Source organism: Anopheles aquasalis, chromosome 2 (genome assembly GCF_943734665.1).
Source record: "Anopheles aquasalis chromosome 2, idAnoAquaMG_Q_19, whole genome shotgun sequence".
Taxonomy (NCBI): Eukaryota; Metazoa; Arthropoda; class Insecta; order Diptera; family Culicidae; genus Anopheles; species Anopheles aquasalis.
Window position 1 is genome coordinate 60,357,764 of NC_064877.1, and position 20,237 is coordinate 60,378,000.

Consider the following 20,237-nt stretch of genomic DNA (forward strand, 5'->3'; position numbering starts at 1 on the left):
CAACTAGTTTAATTAAGGGGCGAAAGCGCAACCCCTCCGAAGTTGTTCCCGGTGATAAAATTCAACTTTTGCAGGGCCGCGTCAAATTTGGTTGCTCCCGAAATGGTGTACTTGGAGCTGAACATCGGATGGCCCAGGACGATGTTCTGTGGGTTGAATCCCTTAATGATCCATCGGAAGAGATTGCTAAACTGCAACGAGAAAGCGAACCGGTAGTGCCGAAGAGGTACCTTTTGCGTGCGTTCGATACCTACGATCGTCAGGTCGTTCGAGTCGAACGGTGAGTCCATGGCGAAAAGCGGCGCAATCGGTTGCACCGCTCTTGGTTGCGTACTGTACATATCCTCGAACGTCTTCAGCACGTTGAACGCAAGCTTGGGTAGTGTCGGATTGTAGTAGATGTCAGCGTACTTGACCGAGTTCCAGGGTAGCCCGGACGCCACCTTCAGCTGGGCAGCGGTCGCATCTGCCAGCAGCTTCTCCATGAACAAGCCGTAGTTAGCCTGCAAGGACGAATGAGAACAAGAACGGGACACGGTTGACGAAGGCTCTAGGTGTGCAGGACTGCTATGGCTATGGCGTACCGACTGCGCAGACGTTAAATTCTGTAGATCAATAGAGACACCCGTGCATCCGGGGTACGCTTGCATGAAAAGGATAAGATTTGTGATGAAGGTAGTCCGTACGGTGGCATTGGACAGCATGCTGGCCAGGGCGGCATCGGATCCGGCTGCGCGCACCCCCACGTACCGCTCGACATACGGGTAGGTCTGCTTCGGACTGCAAAAGGACGTCAGATCATCTGGAAAATAGCGGATAGCGTACCAGTGGAGTTGCTGTTAGTGGAGGACATGTGCTAACCCAGAGGGATGAAATGTGTTGGGAGGGGGGGTGGGGCTGGAATAAGGGACGATTTCGCATCGCAGTACTCACTGAGCACGTTGGCCGTGTTGGTGGTAATGTAGGCGATGTCACCGTTGGTTCCTGGATTGACCGCGACATAAACTGCCGACGAACATAGACCGATCGCGGTATTGCTGCTATAAACAGCCACGTTCGCGAGACATACGCGAGCAGCTGGGGAAATAACGGTAAGAGTGAAGCAATCGAAGGTTTATTGAAGAAGAGTGTGTTTCGGTGCGCGTTTAGTTTGTTCTAGAGTTAGCTCTACTACTCACTCGTTTTGCCGCCTGCTTGTACGCCAGTTGCTGCAACGCAGTAACGTGTAAAGATGATAAGAATAGGACAAACACCGGGTGGTTAGATGCGACGAGCTGCTGCTCGGCTACTTACCACTCAGCAGTATTAACGGCACAACGGCCAGCGCCACTGGCACTCGCCATCGTCCCGCAATCCTTGTGGATCCCCCGCACGACATCACTTGTATTTCTGAATTTCGTGCTGTTGATTCCTTCCAATTCCAAGCACCGAATGCCACCAGGATCGATCAGTGAAGAGTATTTCCAGTGGTGCCACAGGGGGCTCGCTTTTATACGTAAAATTTGGCGAGCACCTCAGTGTTGGTTGGTTTTCGCAGCTGCTACGGGCCACTCGGTCCAGTGACGCTATTCTGAGCGGTACTGGAGTAATGGTTGCATGAAAAGCGGTGAAAACAGTTCATTGACCTAGCTCTAGCCATTTTTCGATACGGAAACAAAACGCTCCTACCGCACCTGGACTCTCGCCCCCCGGCACCTGATCCCACATTCTCCACTACTTCTCTTAAACCGATCACCGCCCACCTTATTGATAAATCCTATACAAAAACTCGCATTGTCGTGGGGGGCTTGCCTGCCGGGACACATTTTTATCAATTGATTGCATGTTTTCTTTCCTCCTTTTTTTGGCCTGGACGTGCACAACTGTCGGTGCCTATGGTGCCTGTTGCCATTGCCCCTCCCAAGCACAAGGAAAACAATGAGCACATTGATCCCACGAACAAATAGAGATGCGCAGACAAATAGGACGATCGGCGTGTAAAACTAGGTCAAAAGAATAGTTGAGTGCAGTGGAGGCTCTGTGATATTTTGCTGCTATGTGCGATGCTATGTTACACGCCAGAAGCGGCCTCATTTATTAGCATGAACCGAAAAAAGCGCTGTTTGATCAGTGTGAAAAATGATAGAGCTGCATTCAAAGTGTTTTGTGAGCAGGAAGCGTTCGGTGGTGAATGGATTGTGTTTCAGTTCCGTTACGACGGATCACTGGACTTTTACCGAGGGTGGAATGAGTTTCGTGACGGTTTTGGAGATGTGAACGATGAGTTCTGGTTGGGTCGCGAGAAGGTCCACCAGATAACAAGTGGCCGAAAGCATGAATTGGTCCTTGAATTGAAAGATTTGCATGGTGCATGGTGGCACGGGATGTATTGTACTGCCGCGAATTTGAACGGACGTTACATGAATGTCGTCAACCGAAAATCAATGTTTTGGTATGATTTCAATAAGAATTCGAAAGGATTGAGCTTCTCACGTATGATGATCAGATGAATGAAAAATTTCAACAATGTTAAATCAAAACAAAATAAATTAAAAATGATGTTTTCAAAAAGAATCCGGAATGTCCTTTAAACGAGAAGATATTTGCTTCCCATAGCACAAACCCAGAATTAATCTGAAACAGCATTTCAGTTGTAATGAATAATGAAAGAATCTCGGAAAGAATACAATGACTGGAAGCACTGGCCGTAATATGACGAAAGAAAATGCTTAGAAAATGGTCCATTTGTGGGTTGAACCGGTGTTGGGGAAGAGATAATGCTCAAAAGGCTTGACAATCATTAATTCTCTTCCTCCCAACAGTAGCGGCAGCATCATTTCGCGAGGTTTTTTTCCATCTCGCACCGATCGTTTGCTGATTCCTCTTTTTAGGTCGGCTGATAACGACTATCTCCTGGCGCTGTGCATCGGTCTATACGACGACGGTATTCAATGTTGGCCTCGGAATCAGCAGCAGCTTCTAGTTCTTTTAACTCAGGCCCGAAAATACTTCCCTGTTAAGGGTCATTGCGTGTCTTTTCTTTCCACGCATCAAGAAGATCGAAATTGTTGAGTCTAATGCCACGCATATGAAAGTAAATGTGAGTTTATTCGTTTTCAAGCTGTAGAAAAGCCGCCGGTTGGATGATTTGCGAATAGAATTGCTCTCAATGGCATGAGTTTTACGCACATTTGTCATTACAGCACTTTTGTGAACCGTTCGTTCAATTATACGAAAAATAATGGGCTAATTCAATGAAAAAGAACTATAAATGAATGGCAATGATTAAAAAAAATAAAATGATCCTGGTATTCTGCTTGAAATGTGTTCAAAGTGCCAAAGGGAAACCGTGCAAAGTGATATGAATTTGATTGCCGTGTGATTACTAACCTCAGAATGTATGTCTATCAATAATGATGAGATGCAGTTGCAATGGAAGGAGGTGATTATCTCCCAAATAAAGGTCTCACAGAGAGACTGAAACATCCTCCAGCAAACCAGCACGGCATGGCTTATCAAATGAAATGTGCGCAAACACGTAAATAATCATGTTTGCTCTCGATCGCTCCGTTCCTACGGGAATCAGAGTGGTGGTTCTGACATTGAATCAGTATGAAACCTTCCTTCGAACAGGTTAGAGGCATCGTTCAGATTTCAGGTTGACTCGCTGCGTGAAAATGTACGTACCTGAAATGAAGCTGAGCATCTGTTTAATCGTCTTTTGTGCTGTTCTCTATGTTGATGCAAGCGCTCTTGATCCTAGTGAGGAGGAAGGATCCGGCTATCCGTCAGTAAAGGTGATGCTAGAGTTACTCGTGGGCAAGTTAGCGGCGATGGAAGATAGATTGCAGATGATGGGGAGTATGCAGTTGCAGTTGAAAAAGATTGAGGACATGATCCAGGAACATCAATCCACCCAAGTAGAGATAGTGGCAGCCTTGAAGGACTATCGATCTAACCAAGAACAGATCCAAAAAGAAATGTTCACCGTGCTTTATAAATTGGAAAATCAAGCCGTGCTTAATCGAAGCGACGCTCACAACCGGCAGCAGGAATTGCCTACAGCTCTTCATAAACTCGATAGCGACGACGACAAAGTGCATAACATCAGTCAGCAGATAATGAATGTCTTGCCACAGGTGCACCAAATATCTGAAATCATCACACCAACGGAAGTTAGTGTCCCACAGCTACCGACAACAACAGCACCACCATCAACACCTACTAGCACTACAACTACTAGAACAACTCGGAAGCCCAAGCTAACGGTGGATGGTTTCTCGTGCAAAAATGTTCCTTCGAAAGTGTCCGGAACGTATCTGATCCGCGTGAAGAATGATAGTGAACCGTTTGAAGTGTATTGTGAACAGAAATCGTTCGGCGGTGGATGGATTGTGTTTCAGTACCGTTACAATGGATCACTGGACTTTTACCGAGGGTGGAATGAGTTTCGTGACGGTTTTGGAGATGTGTACGACGAGTTCTGGTTAGGTCTCGAGAAGGTCCACCAGATAACAAGTGGTCGTAAGCATGAATTTGTCGTTCAATTGAAAGACTTTAATGAAACGTACAAGTATGCGCGGTACGATGCATTCGAGATCGGTAGTGAAAGTGAGCAATATGTGCTGAAAGAATTTGGAAACTACAGGGGAACAGCAGATGATGCCATTTACTTTTATGATAAAGGTATGAAGTTCTCTACGAAAGATCGGGATAATGATGAGAACAGCGACAGGCATTGTGCACAGGAGCGCGAAGGTGCATGGTGGCACTGGGATTGTGCCGCAGCGAATTTGAACGGGCGGTACATGAATGCTCACGATACAAAATCAATGTTTTGGTTTTCTTTCCGTGAATTTCAAGGATTGAGTTACTCGCGAATGATGATCCGGGAGCTGGAATAGCGTTTCTAGTCACATTAATGGTACAATGAATGGAAATCCAACAATACCGAATCGAAGCAAAATAGACAAAAAAAATCCATTTCTTTAAATAAATTCCGGGAAAAGTCTTTTAAATGAGGAAAATATTTGCTTCTCACAGTTCAAATATACAATTCATCCGAAACACCATATTAGTTTTGAAAAATAAAGAAAGAAACTAGGTAAGAATATAATGACTGGATGTATTGGTCGTAACATGACGAAAGAAAATGCTCGGAAAATGGTCATCATGAGGGTTGCATCGGTACGGTGCGCTTCCGCCCAGGTCGGGACAATGTACCATATAGCGTATAGCAGATAGAGCAGCTTTGGCTTCCAAAGCTCCATCTTATCGCTGGCAGGAGCGCAATGGTGCTTCATAGTTCCTGCTGCCAGGACATCATGAGATGTAACATTCCTCAAGGTGAGGCTGACTAAACACTAAACTAAACTTCCAGACTAAATCTGTAATCGCCCAAAAACAATTTTAAATGTTTTTTTTTGTGTTCCATACCACATTGTACGCTTGGACAGTAGGTAGCAGTTTATTGGTGCAACAAAAGCAAATGTTAATTGAATGCAGTTGACAAATATTATCAGAAAGAATTAGATCCGAAAGTGTCAGAAGAGAAGCGCAATCGCATAGAACCACTCCTAGAAAACGGGAACCATACATGTACAGCTACCAGGGGCTGAGAGTGAGAGATCGGGGACCGGAATATTCAAGAAATAAATTCCAGGCCCACCCGGACTGTTCGATAGAACAAAACTACTGCAAAAGCACAGCGTTAGCCTTTGTATCACTGACTTACTGGTAATGTTTTCCATCCCACAAAGCCCGATCGTTCGTTTATAAATTGATGTTTGCAATAGTTTCTTCCTGACATTAGGAGAAGAAAACATTTTCCAACTCCTGGACCTGGAATATTGTGGAGTACGTTTGTGCATTCTCCTTAACAGAGATCTAAATGTTTAATACCTAAAAGTAGTTCCAATAATCATACTTTAGAGAAGTGTTGAAAAAAGTTATTTATTCTCGCCTAATCATTGAAATGGACGACCATTGATCAACATCTCCGCCAAACTGACGCCGGTACCGAACGCAGTCTGTCAACCCCCAGCTGTGTGGGGTGTGGGTTCCTTATCACTCTCAACCCACTGGCCAACAATCGGCGCTCCTTCAACTCGGAACCTCCGAAAAGCGGCAGCGATAACCCGCGTCGATCCGCGAGAGTGTGCGGGGTACCGCCGATGACTAAATGTCCTCTAAAATCACACCCCGTTCCATTCGGGTGCGGGTTCAATGGCCGCGCATGAATCGGCCGGGAACGCATCCGGCGATCGTCATCGCCATCGGGAGCGGCACCGTTTGAACTCGCGGTCACCCCAGTCCACCATTCGCGGTCGCGGTACGAGTGCGCAACGTCCCTCACTAACGGACGTCGTCATCTTTTGGGGGGATTGCAATAACAATAACCATTACAATATATCTCCCCCCCCCCCCTGCCACTCTCTGTCGGTGGAGTTACCACCGTCTAGCTTCTAGTTCGGCGCGGAGTCGAATCGGAATCGTCCCCAGGAACTGGTAGGAACCGGGGCTTGGTCTCTGCTGAGGAAGCCGGGTGCACAGTCGTTAGAATGAGTGATGCCGGTAGACCGCGTTTCGCTAGCCTCCACTCCACTCCACTCCATGCGGATCCCACTCATGCCGAGTGACAACAACTCCGGTTATCTGGTTCCGATTAGGGGACGTAGTCCGAAGAGGGAGAAGTCAAAGGGGCGGACGAAGAAGATGTTACCTAAATTATAGATTTCCCATATTTCGTCGTTAGCGCGCTAGGTGGGTGCGGTACTCCCCCCTACCCCCTCCGGTCCCCTTCTCCCCAGCAAATGGAGCCACGGGAATGGGAAAACAAATAGTAATTCGAAAACCATGCTGCTGCTGCTGTTGCTGCTGGTGGTGGTGAGTTCGGTGCCAGAGTAGCGCAGGTTTAGGGCAGAGAAGTGAAAATGCTGCTGCCGGTGCGTCCTCGTCAACCACCTTCCTCCCCTGGCTTTGGTCTGTGGCCCAGGGGGAGCAGCGTGTCGCAGTCGCTGGAGCTCGTTACGTGAGCTTCCAAATTACCTTCCAAGCTCCTTCCGTGCTCTCTCTTTCTCTCTCTCTCTCTCCCTCAGTTTTTTTCTTTTAGTGGAACTGTGGAGCCTGGTGCCGGTGTTGGTGGAGCCACCCCCTCCCGCTTCTTCTTGCCCTTGGGAACGATGTAAAGCTGGGAAATTATTGGCACCATAAATGGATTAGCGTCGTGATTTTGGGCAGTTTGTTAGAAGCATAAAGTGAAGTGGAATCGATGATCCCTCGCTCGCTCGCTCGCTTGCTCGCTCTCATCCTCCTCGCCCGCTTCCTTTACAGACGAGGAAGAGACAGAGAGTGGAAGGGGATCGCGCGAGAGTGTCATAAAATGTAATGATCTGTGCTCGATCAGGGCGGCGCACACCGCGTCGACCATGCCGTCAGAGTGACGCTCGATTTTGTGCGCGATCTGCCGCTGGTCATTGTTGGTTTGATCCCATCCCGGGGAGGGGAACGCGAGCGTAAAAAAGGTGCATAATGCATTTACGATCGCTGGCTGGTGACCGAAAAGGGTTGGTGGAATGTTAAGCAGTCAGCTCGAGATCGAGGCAGGCGGGATCAGAAGATCGTTTAGCTATTGGGTAAGCAAAGCATTCCGGTTGCTCTCCTCGCTTGCCCCCCCCCCCCCGCGCACCATTGAAAGCGGAACAAATGACGTGTTTCTGGTATGTCCTGTGTGCGTGGGGGTGAGGGTGCGCCAAGCTGGGCGCCCTATTGGCATCGGTCCCGGTAATCCCGGTGTTCGAAGGTGCTGCAGTTTAGCAAGCCGATTACCGACACCTTCGCTCTGAAAGGCCATGGGCAGGTGTGCACTGTTGAGGCCAACGCGTGAGCCGAAGAAAGCGAAACGCGTGCATGCGTGTGTTGCGTTTGGAGCGGAAAGTGGCCGCCGTGTCGATAGCGAGATAGCGGAGAATTCCGGCTTTTATGAATATCGCACCCACGGATAGCATGGGTGAATGTGATTGAAGGTGAAGGTTGACAATAATCAGTGAGCGTCCGTCGGTGAAATTTCGCGAGAAGAGAGAGAGAGAGAGATCGCAAGTGATCTCAACACAAGTCGTGGAAGTGTTTTTGGAGAATGAAATATCGCTTGAATTTGGCAATTAACGAGCATCAACTGAAATAGGCTTCTTGTAATCAATGATTAGCTTCGGTGTTCGTTACCATTTGCAAATTCTTTGCAGTTCGTATGTAATGTCGTAATATTGTTTAAAAATGCGCGTTTTGCTAATGCATTAAAATGCATTGCATTAAATCTATAAACTATTCACATTGAAGTAACTACTAAATTAAAGTATACAATGTATTTAAAACTGAATTAAAAATGTTCTACATGGTCTGTCGCCTTTTCCTTCCATAAGACTTTTTCCATAGGAATGCTTCTAGTGGCGCTATCTTAATTCGGGTATTTTTGTTTGAAAGGTCCACCTTTAAGGACTTTCAGGCTAAATTTCATGGCATTTGATCCACTAGAAGCAAAATTATGGCGCATAAAGTGATGGCAGGTTTGGGTGGTCGGTACAAGTCTTCTGAACGGCCAAAATATCAGCATAGCGTTTTCCTTTCATCCCTAAATGAAGTTTATTGAATAATTAAAAGCCACAGGGTACCAGATCAAGTGATTACGGTGAAGTATTTTTCGATAAAATACAGTTTTCGGTAAAAAACAGTGTTGAGCGTGGATCGATGAGACGACGCATTATGGGCGCAACAAGCGAAAACTCCCTTCTTCACGATATTCTTGCAGAATCCGTCGAATAAGATGCATTAAACACCTCAAAACATCAAGATAATATTCGGTAGTAACCGTTTGGCTCGGTTATTTTTTTTAATTTGAGAAAATCCCGCACTCTTTCGATGCATTCTGGCGTAATCACGGACTTGGCTTGGCCTACATGGATGTTGTCGCTGAGGCCTCCACGATCGGCTTTGAAACGCGTATACTACTCATAAACTTTGACACTGGATAGAAAATCATCACCACAAACTTACTCAATCAATTTAGTAAATATTTAGTAAACGTTTAAAAGCTAAACTTGATACTGGTTATTTGGCCGTTCAGAAGGCTTGTACCGACCACCCAAACCTACCGTCACTTTATGCGCCATAACTTTGCTTCCAGTGAAATTTGGCCTGAAAGTTCCTTAAGGATGCACCTTTCAAACAAAAATAATCAGTCATTTGTATGCGGCTCCTCTTCCAAAGGAAGTAGGTTCGCAATTCCTGCTTGAGGTAGGCAGCTTCTTGCTTCTTGCACGGTTCTTACGCTTAATCACTAACCTACATTCCATGTCGAACCAACCAGATTCGGTGTTGACGCGATGGCGTCCAAGAATGCTTTCGACAAAGTGGTACCTTTGTCAAATAAAATGCACCATTTGATCGAGCAATTGTCTCGTGGCTCACCGCGTCAGATGCGTTACTATCGGCATCAATTTGGATTGTTTGACCGATGCCGCATCCTCGTTTGATTCGCTTCCTCCCCCTTCCTGCGCGATAAGGCAATACTGACCGGGATCGATTTGCAGGAAAAAAATCCACTGGTCCGCATGGGGCCTGCAACTGAACTCATCAACTGCCGCAACCGGTTCCCCGGGCTGGGTTGGTGCTTCACCCAAGCGCAGGCCCGCTTTTGGAAGGATAACAGGACTTTATGAGGTACTCGATATATCACCAACCGCAACTTACCCCACCGAAAAAATGGAAGTTAATAGGTAAAGTGTGTTTCTCTGTGTGTGCGTGCGTGCGCGTGGTTTGACGGTTTGCACATTAAAATATAATATCGACAAACGCTGGCACATTCCTCGCATGGTCGGCTTCCTGATCGGATCCTCGGACCATTCCGATAGTTAACGCCGCCATATAAATCTGTTCATTCCATCCCATCGCTCGATTGCTTCCTATCGCACCGGCTCTGTCTCTGACTCTCTCTTTCTCTTTCTCTTTCTCTTTCTGTGTCACCGCAGATCGATCGAGTGGATTTCATTTTATTTGTTTGTTCCCAGCACTCACCCAGCGCGATCAGTGGCCGTCCAGCAAGTCCGTAAAATTATTATGTGCATATAATTTGCACTTCTTCGCTGCCACGGGGCCGGGATTTCGGACGAAACCCGAAGCCCCGTAGTAGTTGGAGTTTGAGTGGTGGGCTTTTGACAGAATGGCGAGCTCACCAGCGACCTGCAGCAGCAGCAGCAGCACCTCGTTCGGGACAGGGAAATGAGCTTCGAGGTTCGGAGGACTGGAAGACTTCCTTCACCGACCGTGAAAGTAAAAAAGAGAAAGAATGCTACTCGAATCGGGGAAGGAAGCAGACGGGAGCACCGACGGAAGTGGAGGCCGGGAGGAACGGGAGTGACAGAATGGGGATAGTAATTCCCGGGCGGAGATGAGAAAAACATTTCTGGTGTTTTTACTACCTTTTTATAGAGCGATATAATGTGACGACCACGACGACGACGGCGACGACAATGACGACCACGATGATGATGATGATGACCACTGATGGTTGAGAGGCGAGAGGCAAATGGTCGACGATCGCCGGACCGCGGATCGCCAAATAGTCGTAAAATAAGCGAAGGCGAAAAACCGCAAAACTGGCCAAGCGAGGCAAAACAAATAAAAGCGCAGCGCAGCGAAGCAGAGGAGTGGGATCCTAACGGGGGGGATGATACTAAAATGAAGATTTGGACAAACGAACTCCACTGCGAAAAACGAAAACTGCACCGCTGCTGTTGCCTTTGCTTTCGCTGATCGGATCTCGTATGTGCATTCGCCAGCCGCGAGGTGATGCTGCTGATGGGACGAAGTGATGATGCTGGTGGCGTGTCGTGAGACTTCTTGACGCGAACCGTCGCGATGCCAATCGGAGAGATCCGCCACGAATCCCCGAAAGCATCGCCACTCGGGAGGGTCCATCATCGCGCTGAATGACGTCGCGTTCGATTGCAATATCCGATCGTCGTATCGTTATCTTCTTATCAGACCCGTCCGTCCGCCAACATGGCACCGCAGATTTGTGCGAGGTCGACCGCACCATTTACGGTGGTCGCCCACACGAGAGCGGAAGCAGATTTTGTTCGGGTGTGGTTTGAATGGCAACGTGCATAATAAATGACAGTCCTGCAGCCATTCCTAGACAGAGAAAGGAGAGGAGAAGGTAGGAGAAAGAGGAGAAGAAGGGGATTCCGAGGTCGCTAATTTAATGTGCGACTGTGCACTGCGGTCATTTTCAGACTCTTTTTTTTTATTAATGGGATGGCCTTTGCGACCGAGAACTAGTGCCACCGGGGTTCGGTGCTGAGCTGAGCAGTCACACCGGATGACCGGCCGCGCACGGTGGCTTTTTAATGATCCAGAAACCATTCGGAATGGTTTAATACGGCGAAGGTTGTGGATAGTGATGTTTCTATTTATGCGCGATGATAATTTTCATTTGCGACCGAGATGATCTGACATTGATGATGGTTTGATTGCATAAATTACGCTGCAATAATGGGCGGTGCGTCGCTGGCGAGTAGGTTGGCTCGGATGTCGTTTTTTCCCTTTTTATAATCCCTCGGATACGGTTTACGCATGGGGCTGCATCTCATTAACGGAGTTTTATTGCAAAACTCTTTGCCTGTGGTCTCGTCTGCTCCGATGCGATGCCTAGCAGTACGGCAAACGATCTATTAAATTCGTTCTCGTGGTCGGTTTATAATGAAGACATCTTATTCGTGCGCTGCTAAGGATATCGCACACGTTGATCAAAGCGGACACTCAACAGGTGGACAAACGAACGGTCCCGAACATGAGTCAAATTTGTGTTCTCTACAACGCTGGGGATTGGCAATGATTTTGTTCACGCTAATTGTGGAAATAGATTATGATCGATTTAATTTAAAATCTCATCACCTTTTGTATGACTCGCACAAACTCACATTTCAATCCTTGAGCTAGACTTTTCGTTTCGTCTTTTGCGTATGCGTGCGTTTAGAAAATATGCGTGTCCTTCTTAATAGTTTTAGCATTTTTTCTCGTTGTTTTTAATTTTTTGTGGTTTCTGGGCGTCTAGCATCAAATTATTTTGATCTTCTAGTATCATAATCCTCATTTACTACAATAATTTCTCTTCATGCAGCGATATGCGTGATGATATCGCTCAGTTATCTTATCGCGTTAAAAACACTGCAATTTTGAAATTTATCAAATCCAAGGATGATCGAACATAATTTCTAATGCCCTGGAACAGTCGATGATCATCTAAGTGCTCCAATTGAAGGTGCTATCTCCGATCATAATCGAATAGAAACAAAATGAGTAGATTCGAAAATTAAGGTTCCTTGAGACAAGCGTTGATTAAGGGGGGACTTCGGTATTTTCGGGCCAAAAAAAAGCCCTTTTTTGACGATTTTTTGTGACATAACCATTCATTTTTATTTATGCAAATAAATGGCATATTAATCAACAACTTTTGAAGAATATTTGATATAGTTTTGAACAACATTCATGAACAAACTATTCCATGGCATCAAATTTTGGTAGGCGTGTCGACGAAAAGTTACTTTTTACGGTGCCCATCGTAGCTGCGTGACGGGTCATCAGAAAAATAAAAATCGATATTCGTTAGAAAGATTATAAGTTTATCTAGGTAGCCCCGGGGAGTTTTTGTTGATATTCTAATTTTTAGATTTTTGGCAGATTTTTTAAGTTGAAAAAGGTATGCTTTTTGCGATTCTGCCAAAAAAATCGAGCTTTACAGAATTGTTTTAAAAAAAGTATAAACAATTTTAATGATCTCTCGACGGGGTTACCTGGCAAAAAGTGTGCAAATTATGTGTTAAAAATTTCAAATCGATCGGCTCAGTAGCTTTTACGGTACGATGGACACCGACTTTAAAAACGTTGGTTTTGGGAAACGCGCTTCAAAGTAGCGAGCCGCATGGAGCCTTGTATGAAACGCGGATTTTCAAAAATCTGTATCTCTGTCAGTTTTTCCTCGATTGATCCAAAACGCTTACACAATACTCTTGAAAGAATCAGCTTTCAGGGAAAAATGTTAAAAACATGTGTCACAAATTAAAACTAAATACCGAAGTCCCCCCTTAATGCGGTGAATTGTGACTGCATAGAAATAATGGTTTCCCTTATTGAATCAATGCTCAGATGATGCTTAGAGCATTGAATTAATAAAAGATAGTTTAAATTCAATTAACAATCTTATTATCTGGTAATGCATGTGCTTTTCAGTATATTGTTCAAATTAGTATCATCAACTGGTATTGATTGTTATCAGATTAGCCACCACTGACCTCTAGACTGAACTAGACCACTTCAGACCTAATGACCCTTCGGTATCTCTGGTACAGCATAGCAAGCATACAAGCAACCACCTTATTGCCCAATCTGTTCCGACATGTCTCACCGCCGGACTTAATAGTGCGGTAATTTGTCACTAATTTAACGGAAGCCACGAGCTCGTAGCTCGTGGTCACTTCGTGGTCCGCGTACTGCTAGTTGCCCACTTTGTGCCCGGCACTCTTCCACCAAAGCAACGGGACTCCTTCATTCATCGGTACAGCGAAGCAGTTCGCGCCGCTCCAGACCCTCGTTCGAAATGTCAATAAAAATGTGTTTTACAACAGTTTTGGACTGCCAGCGGTCCGGACCGCTCGGGTGTTGGGGTCGTGGGCACACGGCAGCACGACGCTTTGGTCACTCGTCGTCGTCGTCGTCGTCCGCTACTGGCTTGCCCCGCTGTTTGGTGGCATTTTAATCGTCACCACCCTCCTCCACTAGGCGAAGCATTCCAGGAGGTCGCGGGAAGGAATTTGCTTCCAAATAAACCCGCCCGCCGGGACCCAGTGACGGTGGTCGACGCGTCGAGCCTGATGGTGCAACAATGTTGCCCAGCATCCATTGTCCAGCGAGGTGGTGCAGTTTAATGCTCGATTAAACGCGAATTCGCCAGCCAGCTTGGCCGATCTCCGGTCACCGATGGGCCGGAGAGGTTCTCGGAAGCGAAAGGTTACGTTGATTTCCACAAACGTTCGCTTCGCTCTTCGTTCCATCTCTGGCGGTTTTCTTTTCTATGTCTTCTCTTCTCTCTCTATCTCTCTCTCTCTCTCTCTCTCTCTCTCTCTCTCTCTCTCTGTTGGTTGTTCTTTCCGGTCACCCCCCCCAAGACCAGGCCACGCGGTGACAGCGGTGTGATGATGTTAAATTTAGACAATTAAGTCAAGCAATTAATTGCCGCCTCTCCTCTGGTCTGGGCCCTGGAGGCTTCTTCAACCGGCCTTCCTCAACCAACTTCCTCCTCGCCTCCTCCTCTCTTGCTCCGGGCAGTCGCTCCAGAACGACATGCTGCGAAAGGTGTCCCGGACCGCTTAATCGCACCAGTTAATGGCACACCTTTGACTTTTTCTCACATCGCGGCACTACTACCGCGGTCTACCGCCGTCCAGTCATCGTTGGCGTCGACGTCTCCGGTGCTTGTTGTGATCGTTTCGGTGGAGTGAGACTCCCAGGCCTACCCAGGGAGATCACCGTCGTCGTCGTCGTCGTCGTTAGTGGTGCAGCATCGACGCGCGCTTGTTTAGTCTCTCCGCTGCTGTTGCTGCCTTCGAGCGATGCCACAAATGAAGCCATTTTCGATCGACACCGCGTGGTGGTGGTGCGGGTCCACTTTGCATTGCGACGGAGAGACCACGTGCAACGGATCAACTCCAGTGGCCAGGTGCAATGCTACTATCGGTAGCCTTCGTGTGGCCTTAGAACGGTTGTCAAACGCGTCCCTTCGGTCACATCCATCGCTTGGTGATTGGTGATGCTGCGGATACGGATATGCCGGAACTAAAATGTGGAACGTGAAATACATCTTCGAGTCGGTGCAGCTCATCATCGGTCCTTAGCTATGCTCATTACGTACTCACTGCGTGGCCTCGCTGTATGACATGATGGGAAGCGCATGGCTGATCGCATGAAGGAGCCACCCCCTCATCAGCATCGCCATCGTGGTCATCATCGTGATCATCGTCCTGATGGAGCACCGGAGGCACTTAAGCCGCCCGCAACCGGACCGAGAGGAATTTTGTTGTTATTTTTAAAGAAAAATAGCAATAAAAATAATACTAAACCATCTCTCTCTCTCTCTCTCTCGCGTTTCCTTTTTCTCTTTTCATCACCGTCTCGCTTCCGCTCCGGACTCAGAGCGCACTCCAACGAGCGAGCGAGTATCATCTTCGCATTCACCGTGAACTGGTCCGCACGGAACACGCATGACACGATCGCCGTTCGTTCGGCCCCGGGTACATATTTTATTCGAACATTTATTATGTCGTAAATAAAAGCACATTATCTCTAATCTCAACGCGCGGCGAATCTCAACACAGCGGCGACGGTGACGGTGACGGCGTCGGCGTGGAACTCGAGGGTTTTTTCACCATCAGCAGCGGCAGCAGCAATATGCACAGCAACCTCACGATGGAGCAGGCTCGTAAACGGAATTCGCGCTGGCGCAGCCTCGTTTGGGGAGCGGGCGAGTGACTGGAGCGATCAGAGAACGGCCTCGGTCTGTACCGGGGACTTTTTACTTTCTTTCCTTTTTCCTGCCATTCTTCCATTCGAGTCAGCGAGTCACGGAAAATGTCTGCCCTGTGGAGGCGGCATCTAGAATCGCACGGAATCGCTCTCCCGTTCGCAAACGGATTATTTCGAATCACAAGAACGCTGAACGACAAGTTGAGGACAAGGGAGGCCAAATGGATGAAACCGGAAGAGCCAGACGGTGCTTTTATGGTGGCGATCAGTGATCTCACGATGGATCAGTGGACGGATGTGGGATCATTTTGGAGTTAGTTTGCCATTAGGACATTTGGAACATTTCTATCCACTTCCAACCATCCTAAACTGCTGCTCAATGGCCACGATGGTGGGATTGTCCGAGATGATTAGAGCTTCTTGACCTCTGAGCTGTCGTTTCGACTCTATCGAATGTCCTGCGATCCTTGAATGGTTTGGTGTTTCATATTTATTAACATGATTTTTTAAATGGTTATCACCTGGGTGTAGAGTGCGTGTCTTTGGGAGAAACCTTACTGATATAATGGCTTATTGAAAATGTTAGACGATCATTTTTTGTCACAATGGTTCAATAAATTCTGAATTACGTAGCGCATGTCAGAGATGCAACCTGCTATATGGGATGCGGGGTTTTGAACTAATAATCTAGTTAAAGTGAGGTTAAGTAGCTATGACATCTCCATGTATGATTTTAAATGTTTCGATGTCTTGTGGCTAAATCTTAATTAATGCTTTGTAATAATTTATAGCACACTAATACAAATACTAAAGTTTCTTGTTATAAGAGTAGTGTAAACATGACATTTAGGCATAATAATTATGCAAAGTGTTGCAAATGATACTTAGGATTAGCAACGGAATAAGGAAATCTAGACACAATTTGTTGGAGACTCTTAGTGACAGCAAGACCACAAATTTAGTGTCCTTTTTACTCGTTGGTCGTTACAATTTGCACAGAACGCTTGTACCATCCGCACGCGCTGTTTTATCCTATTTTTTTCCTCTCTCTTCGTCATGCGCCTCTTTCTTCGCCGTTTAATCTCTCTCTCTTAACGCACGTCACACAAAGATTGTTAGTTGTACAAATGATCACTGCAATGAGGGCACAATTTGAATGCGGCCGCCCTGAAAATGTGAAACTCCTGTTGCCTGCTTCATCTTTACGTAGAGGAACAGCGACGTTATCGCTAATGCAATTGTCAGTAATAGAAGCATCACCGTGGCATACAGTAGCGGCTCGCTCAGTTTCAATTCTGGAACTATAATGTAAAATATCATTAGTAAATTGTTCATACTGCTGGACACACTACTGGTTTACTTACTTCGTACGGTAACGTTCCTGGTTATCGTAATATTTCCCTTTTTATTTTCCCCAATGCATTCGTATAGTCCAGACTGTGTTGGGATAGCATATTCAAAAATGATTGAAGACACACCTGTTGGATCGCTCACATTGTACTCGTAAGGCGCTCCATCTTTGAACCACGTTATCGTAGGTGAAGGTATTCCACCAACATCACATTCGAGTTTAAAGGGGTTAAGTACGTCAACGATAAGAGTCTGGTTGATTTCGCCTGATCGTAATTGAGGAGCGATTGCCTCTATCACTTCCATGTCAAGGGATCTTTGCTCTGTTGGTTTGATCCCGTAGTTTACAATACAAAATACATCTCCCGAATCATGGTAGCTAACATTGAATAGTGTGAATTGCATTTTTTTCATCACCGAATCGTCTTGTATTACGGTGCCAGGGTACGACTTTTCATTGTGCTCGAAACTCATTACAACCGTGTCCCCGAGAGTGACTACTGAACATACGAATGAAACGTTATCTCCAACAGTAATCCACCTTTTCGGCTGAACTATTTCCAGTTTGATAAAATCGGTCTTTACATCTTCCGAAGTCAAATCTTCCAACATCAAATAGGCCAGCGCAATTGCGTGTCCCTCCGTATTGTTAGCCTTGCAGTATACAATCCCCGGCTCATTGGCGACTATTTTGAATGTTGCTGATGCCCAGTGGATGGCTGCAACCTCATCGGTTCCTGCCTGTTTGTGAAGAATAAATTTTACATTTAATGTTTCATTAATTTGATCCGTGTCTTGGTTTTAAAAATTTGTTAATTATTTGTGCACTTTTACCATACGCTACTTACATGCCATCCTGGGTCTGTTTCATTTACAATCGAACAGTTACCCCATGGTACCGCCGCACATGGCTGGAATATGAAACTCTCATCCACTGACGGATAAGATTCGGCCAAACAACTAAAAATAGCGAGGTCACCTTTGATGGCTTTTATACTATCCATACTCAAGGAAGGTTTGCCTGAGAAGGGTTGTCCGGATTAGATCCTCGAATTAAGCAATAATAGGCATAGTTTTCACCTACCATAAACAAAAACCGAGATGCTGAAGTTCGCACTCGCAGTTCCTGCTTGAACTGAAACTGTGTAGCTGTCTGTATGATATACTTTCGGTTGTTTGATTCTCAGTTTGACGTAGTCCTCGGTTACTTCCTGTTGGTAATCGTCTGTTTCATTTCTTGCTATGATGCCAGCTTCGTCTCTGAACCATTCATAGGTAATGTTGAAGGGGTACGACTTGTGTTGGATGATAATTTGAATTGGAGTCGTCTCTCCATTCTCGTTTAACCTTCGATTGATTACCGTTCGGTTGTGGGCTGTGCTAAGTATGACGAAATCATCTGGAGTCTCACGAACCTGTAGCTTAAAATTATGATAATGCGTATTGTTTTTATCATCGAAAACCTCACATCGGTATGTTCTTTGGTGTGCTAGGGTAACATTTTCTATAACGAGTTCCCGCTTGATGAGAGTCCGATTGTGCATAGAGATTTCAGTTTGGTTTCCAACAAATATTGCTTTATCCTGAAATAAAATCAGTGAAAGGTTCCAGTGTCGTGATATGAATGATTAATCATTGAAGGCTGAAGCTAATAACTCACAATTTCGGTGAGCTGGTAACTAGGAAGTGTTTTCCACGACATTTTGATGTTTCTATCCAAAAACACCTCGTAATTGCAGGTCAGTCGAACTGTTATGCCAATTGGCACATAATCTCTGACGTTGCTGTGGATGGTGGGTTTTAGCAAACCTTCTAAAATATCAAGGAACATTTTATTAATAAATAGCGAGGAAATAATAATAAAAAGGAGGAAAGCGATAATCTATAATCGGGAATCTGTAAAGTTGATCAACAAAATATTAAATTCAACGTACCTTCATTGATTATGTCAAGCTTAGCAGAATGTTTCGTGCTATTAGCTTTATAATAAAACTCAGCGGACCGATTGTAAAAACCACCTACAATGAAAAATCCTTTTGTTGGATCTAAAGTCGGCAAACAGCGCTGAGGATGAAATGAAGACCAAAATAAATTTCACAGATACATGGAAGATATTCGTGATAAGAAAGGCTTACTTGGTAGGGTAGGCCACACAGTTCCAACTCCACTTTCGGATGCGACGGTTTGCAGACGACCACAACTCCCTCTCTATAATTATAATATTTAACAGCATCTGGTACCACGAGTTGGTGTGGATCTTCAACATACACGTACATGCTGCTTGCTACATTTTCAGCTAGCATTTCGTCTAGATCTTCCTGTTCTCTCTCGGAATGTACGCAATAGTACCGGCCAACCATCAATGCTGATGCATTCGTTATGGTAAGCATGCTCCCAAAAGGCATGTTGAGATCCGTTGTGGTATAGTTTGAAACAGTGACGTTTGGAGGGACCTGTGGATGTTATTAATCACGTGACGCAACTTGACGTAAAGCTAGGCTCCGTTAGATAGTGAATCTTACTCATTTGTACTCGACGTCGAAAGGTTTCCAGACGATTGGCGTATAACATTTGCAAGTAACGTTCCAAGTGTCACCGTATCTCAGCACCACTTCGTCAACTGGCCATTCGATCAAAGGCAAGTCCATGGAATTATCGTCTAAAGCATTGTCGAGAGCTGCTTGTGGAAGATTGGTTTAAAGCAATCATTTCGGATAACATATAAATATTTTGTCTATTTTTTTCCATTCCGAAAAATGATTTACAAGGTCATTTACGCATGTATATGCTTCATATTGATGATTATGATTTATACGGAAATATTAATGACATGGCCCTTAAACCTCGCAAATCACAAAGCTGAATTCGCATAAACAATCATCAAACTTACCTTTTATTGATGTCCTTCCTATGATCAAAATGATCACAGTGACCCATAGAACATTTACAGTTCTTTTCATTCTGGCACTGCACAATAATAAACACTAAATACTATACGTTTAATCGTTTAACAAATCTGCATGACTTAAACAAAACACAGATTATGTTCAAATGTTATAGTAAATGTCACGAAACATAAACAAGCACTTGAAAAAATGAAATGGCACAGTTTTTTAGTAAAAGTTGTGTACCAGTAACTGAGAAGAGGCAACCTCTTCTAGAACAACTTGTCTGGGTTGTTTCTGCCAAAGGTCTGAAACTCGACTGAACAATCGTTCTGAACCGAAGCTGATAGCACACTGTTACGTGTGTCTTGCAGCAAATGTATCCGTATGTATTACTCATAATTCTATGAGTAACTTGGTCGAGTGTTCTTGCTTATCCGTTGCATGTTC

At 45.5% G+C, this 20,237-nt stretch overlaps 2 protein-coding genes across 2 annotated transcripts; one reads left to right on the forward strand and one right to left on the reverse strand.

Moving 5' to 3' along the window:
* Positions 1-3,842: 3,842 nt before the first annotated feature.
* On the forward strand, positions 3,843-4,883 carry LOC126569374 (angiopoietin-4-like). Its single transcript, XM_050226415.1, has 2 exons — positions 3,843-4,118; positions 4,236-4,883. The coding sequence occupies exons 1-2, from the start codon at positions 3,843-3,845 to the stop codon at positions 4,881-4,883; spliced, it is 924 nt and encodes a 307-aa protein (XP_050082372.1).
* Positions 4,884-16,683: 11,800 nt separating this feature from the next.
* Positions 16,684-18,733, reverse strand: LOC126576215 (hemicentin-2-like). The gene is made up of 5 exons (XM_050237394.1): positions 18,563-18,733; positions 17,987-18,485; positions 17,751-17,923; positions 16,917-17,643; positions 16,684-16,847 (listed from the first exon to the last, which is right to left on the reverse strand). Exons 1-5 carry the CDS (start codon positions 18,731-18,733, stop codon positions 16,684-16,686), a joined length of 1,734 nt encoding a protein of 577 aa, XP_050093351.1.
* Between the last annotated feature and the right edge of the window lie 1,504 nt (positions 18,734-20,237).

Bases quoted from the DNA above. Each gene is read 5' to 3' on its own strand.
- LOC126569374 (XM_050226415.1), top strand. From the start codon at position 3,843: ATGCAGTTGCAGTTGAAAAAGATTGAGGACATGATCCAGGAACATCAA. The intron at 4,119-4,235 runs GTGCACCAAATA...ACAACTCGGAAG, and splicing joins TAATGAATGTCTTGCCACAG to CCCAAGCTAACGGTGGATGG.
- LOC126576215 (XM_050237394.1), bottom strand. From the start codon at position 18,733: ATGTTCCTTGATATTTTAGAAGGTTTGCTAAAACCCACCATCCACAGC. The intron at 18,486-18,562 runs GTGAGTTATTAG...ATTTTATTTCAG, and splicing joins GTTACCAGCTCACCGAAATT to GATAAAGCAATATTTGTTGG. The intron at 16,848-16,916 runs GTAAGTAAACCA...TTATAGTTCCAG, and splicing joins CAGGAACGTTACCGTACGAA to AATTGAAACTGAGCGAGCCG.